The following is a 2,304-nucleotide window of genomic DNA, read 5'->3' as shown; positions in this document are numbered from 1 at the left end:
GTATGGCTCATCAGGATAATCGTTCTGTGACATTCACAGTCGGTTGTTCTGGGTTTCTTGGGGGAGTTTGATGAATGTGGACATAAGCATACCTGCGGGAATCTTTCCAATGTCATAAATGCTTTTTAAAAGAACAGATAGATTATCAATGTCTACTTTATCAAGTGGTTCATTTCCACTGGTATAGAGCCTGGTCCAACAGCCTTTCCTTTTTTGCATTTCTTTGATGGCATGTTCAGTTCCTGCTTCTAAGATTGGTGGTCCTTCTATCGGTTTGGTAATCTCGGGCCGATTTCCTCTGTATTCATAAAAGAGGACTTCAATATTGTTTGCCCAGTTGTTTACTATGTCTGTTTTATCCATCCGAACATTCCCATCTTTTGATTTTATACAGCCGCCATGAGAAGATGATTTCTTGCCTCTGACGTCATTGATCTTGCTGTGCATATATTTACTATGTTATTTTTATCCTCTCAATTTCCTCGCATTGCTCATTAAGCCATTCCTTTTTTGCCTCTCCACACATATTCTTTATTTCATGTTTTTTTTTTTTTTTTTTTTGCTTTTCGTCTACTGTTCATTTTATCAAGGATATCTTGTGTTATCCATTTCTTGTGATCTTTCTTAGGTTTTAGACGGCGTTCTCTTTTGTCACCTCCTTGATGCTATTCTTCAGCTTTTCCTATTGACTTTTTATATCGGTGAAAACCTCCAAGACCGAAAATCTGTTAAAGTGCCATTGAAAAACTCTCCTTAAGTGCACTGCCCGTTTTTAACAGTTTGAAATTATAATTTGGTTGAAGTTTTGCTGTTTTCATAAGGGTTTTCAACTTCAAGTTGAACGTGCACACAACAGGGATATAGTCACTACCACAGTCTGCTGTTGGCATAGATTTTGCTGATTTGATTGTATTTTGCAAGACGGGTTGGATCAACATGTAATCGATCTGATTGCGCTGTCTATCGCCTGGACTCATCCATGTCCACTTCTTTCTTGGATGATTCTCATACCATTTATATTTCTTGCAATAGATGCAGTTGCCATACACCATCCCACCAATTGTTCTCTCCTTTCGTTAATTTCACCTAGTCCATATGAACCAACAAGGTTTCCAATTATATTTCCTCCAAGTTTGGTATTAAAATCGCCCATTATAATCTTGACATCAGCTGATTTCAGTTGCTTCAGAGTTTCCTTCAGTTTTTCATAGAACGTTTCTGTTTCTACATCATCATGATTTGATGTTAGAGCATATATCTGTAGGATGCTGATGTCAAAAGGTTTGGCACTGAGAGTCGATGCCATGATTCGGTCTGAGATTGGCCAGTAGCCTTTGAGTGTCTTCACAGTGCTGGATGAGATTATTATGCCGACACCTCTTTGATGTTGTTCACCAGCAGAGTAGAGCATTTTATAAACATTTGATGTAAAATCTCTTGCTCCTTTCCATCTCACCTCAGCAAGTTCCCATATGTCAATCTCCATTCTCTTCATTTCACTTTTAACATTGTCAAATTTGCCGAACTGGTGCAAGCTTAGAGGGGTTTGGTAGAGACATTTCGCGCGCACCCGACAAGGTCACTTATATATATATATATATATATATATATATATATATATATATATATATATATATATATATATATATATATATATATATATATACGTGTGTGTGTATAAGTGACCTTGAGGGGGGGGTCCGAAAAGTGTCTACCAAACTAATCTCTGAATATGATTGGAACTTTGATATATAGGGTATTTGGATCTCGGGAACAATTTCGTTTTTGTTTTTAGCCTGTAAAAAAATAACTGCAAAGGGGTAAACATTGGAAAAAAGTTTTTAAAAAATAATTAATTTTGGCAGAATTAAATCGACGAAATTCAGAGCATGTGTACATACACGTTTTTAGCTTGAAGATGATTAATTTTTATGCTTTCCTTATCCGTCTGGCGATAGCTCAATCGGTAACGACTAAGGCTGCTGCGCTTGACATTGCGGTTTCCATTCCAGCTGATGGCACAATAGTCATTTTTTTTTACTTTTGAAATCACTACTATCAATTGGGTACATATAGCAATCAAAAGAGAATTTGTTTTATAATAAATAATGCAAAATTTGCATGTCATATTTAAGCATATTTTACGACCGGGCCACGTCAGCCGGCCTGCTAGTAAAACTATAAGTGTTTGGTAAAACAGTAATCCAAAATATCCAAATAATATACATATTTGCGATTTATGTTTGATAAAAAAAATATCAAGTTCCGATGTTGTTAAAGAAAAATAAAATTACACTTTTTTAT

The 2,304-nt window shown here is 35.8% G+C and overlaps 1 protein-coding gene across 1 annotated transcript; it reads right to left on the bottom strand.

Annotated features, from left to right (window-relative positions):
• Nucleotides 1-973: 973 nt before the first annotated feature.
• LOC145263029 (protein CFDP2-like) lies at nucleotides 974-1,486 on the bottom strand. Its single transcript, XM_080119861.1, has one exon. The coding sequence runs from the start codon at nucleotides 1,484-1,486 to the stop codon at nucleotides 974-976; it is 513 nt and encodes a 170-aa protein (XP_079975987.1).
• Between the last annotated feature and the right edge of the window lie 818 nt (nucleotides 1,487-2,304).

Source organism: Euprymna scolopes, chromosome 38, assembly GCF_053919585.1.
Source record: "Euprymna scolopes isolate OS-2025 chromosome 38, ASM5391958v1, whole genome shotgun sequence".
Lineage (NCBI taxonomy): Eukaryota > Metazoa > Mollusca > Cephalopoda > Sepiida > Sepiolidae > Euprymna > Euprymna scolopes.
Note: the sequence above shows the minus strand (reverse complement) of the source record. Positions and strands in the feature narration are given on the sequence as shown.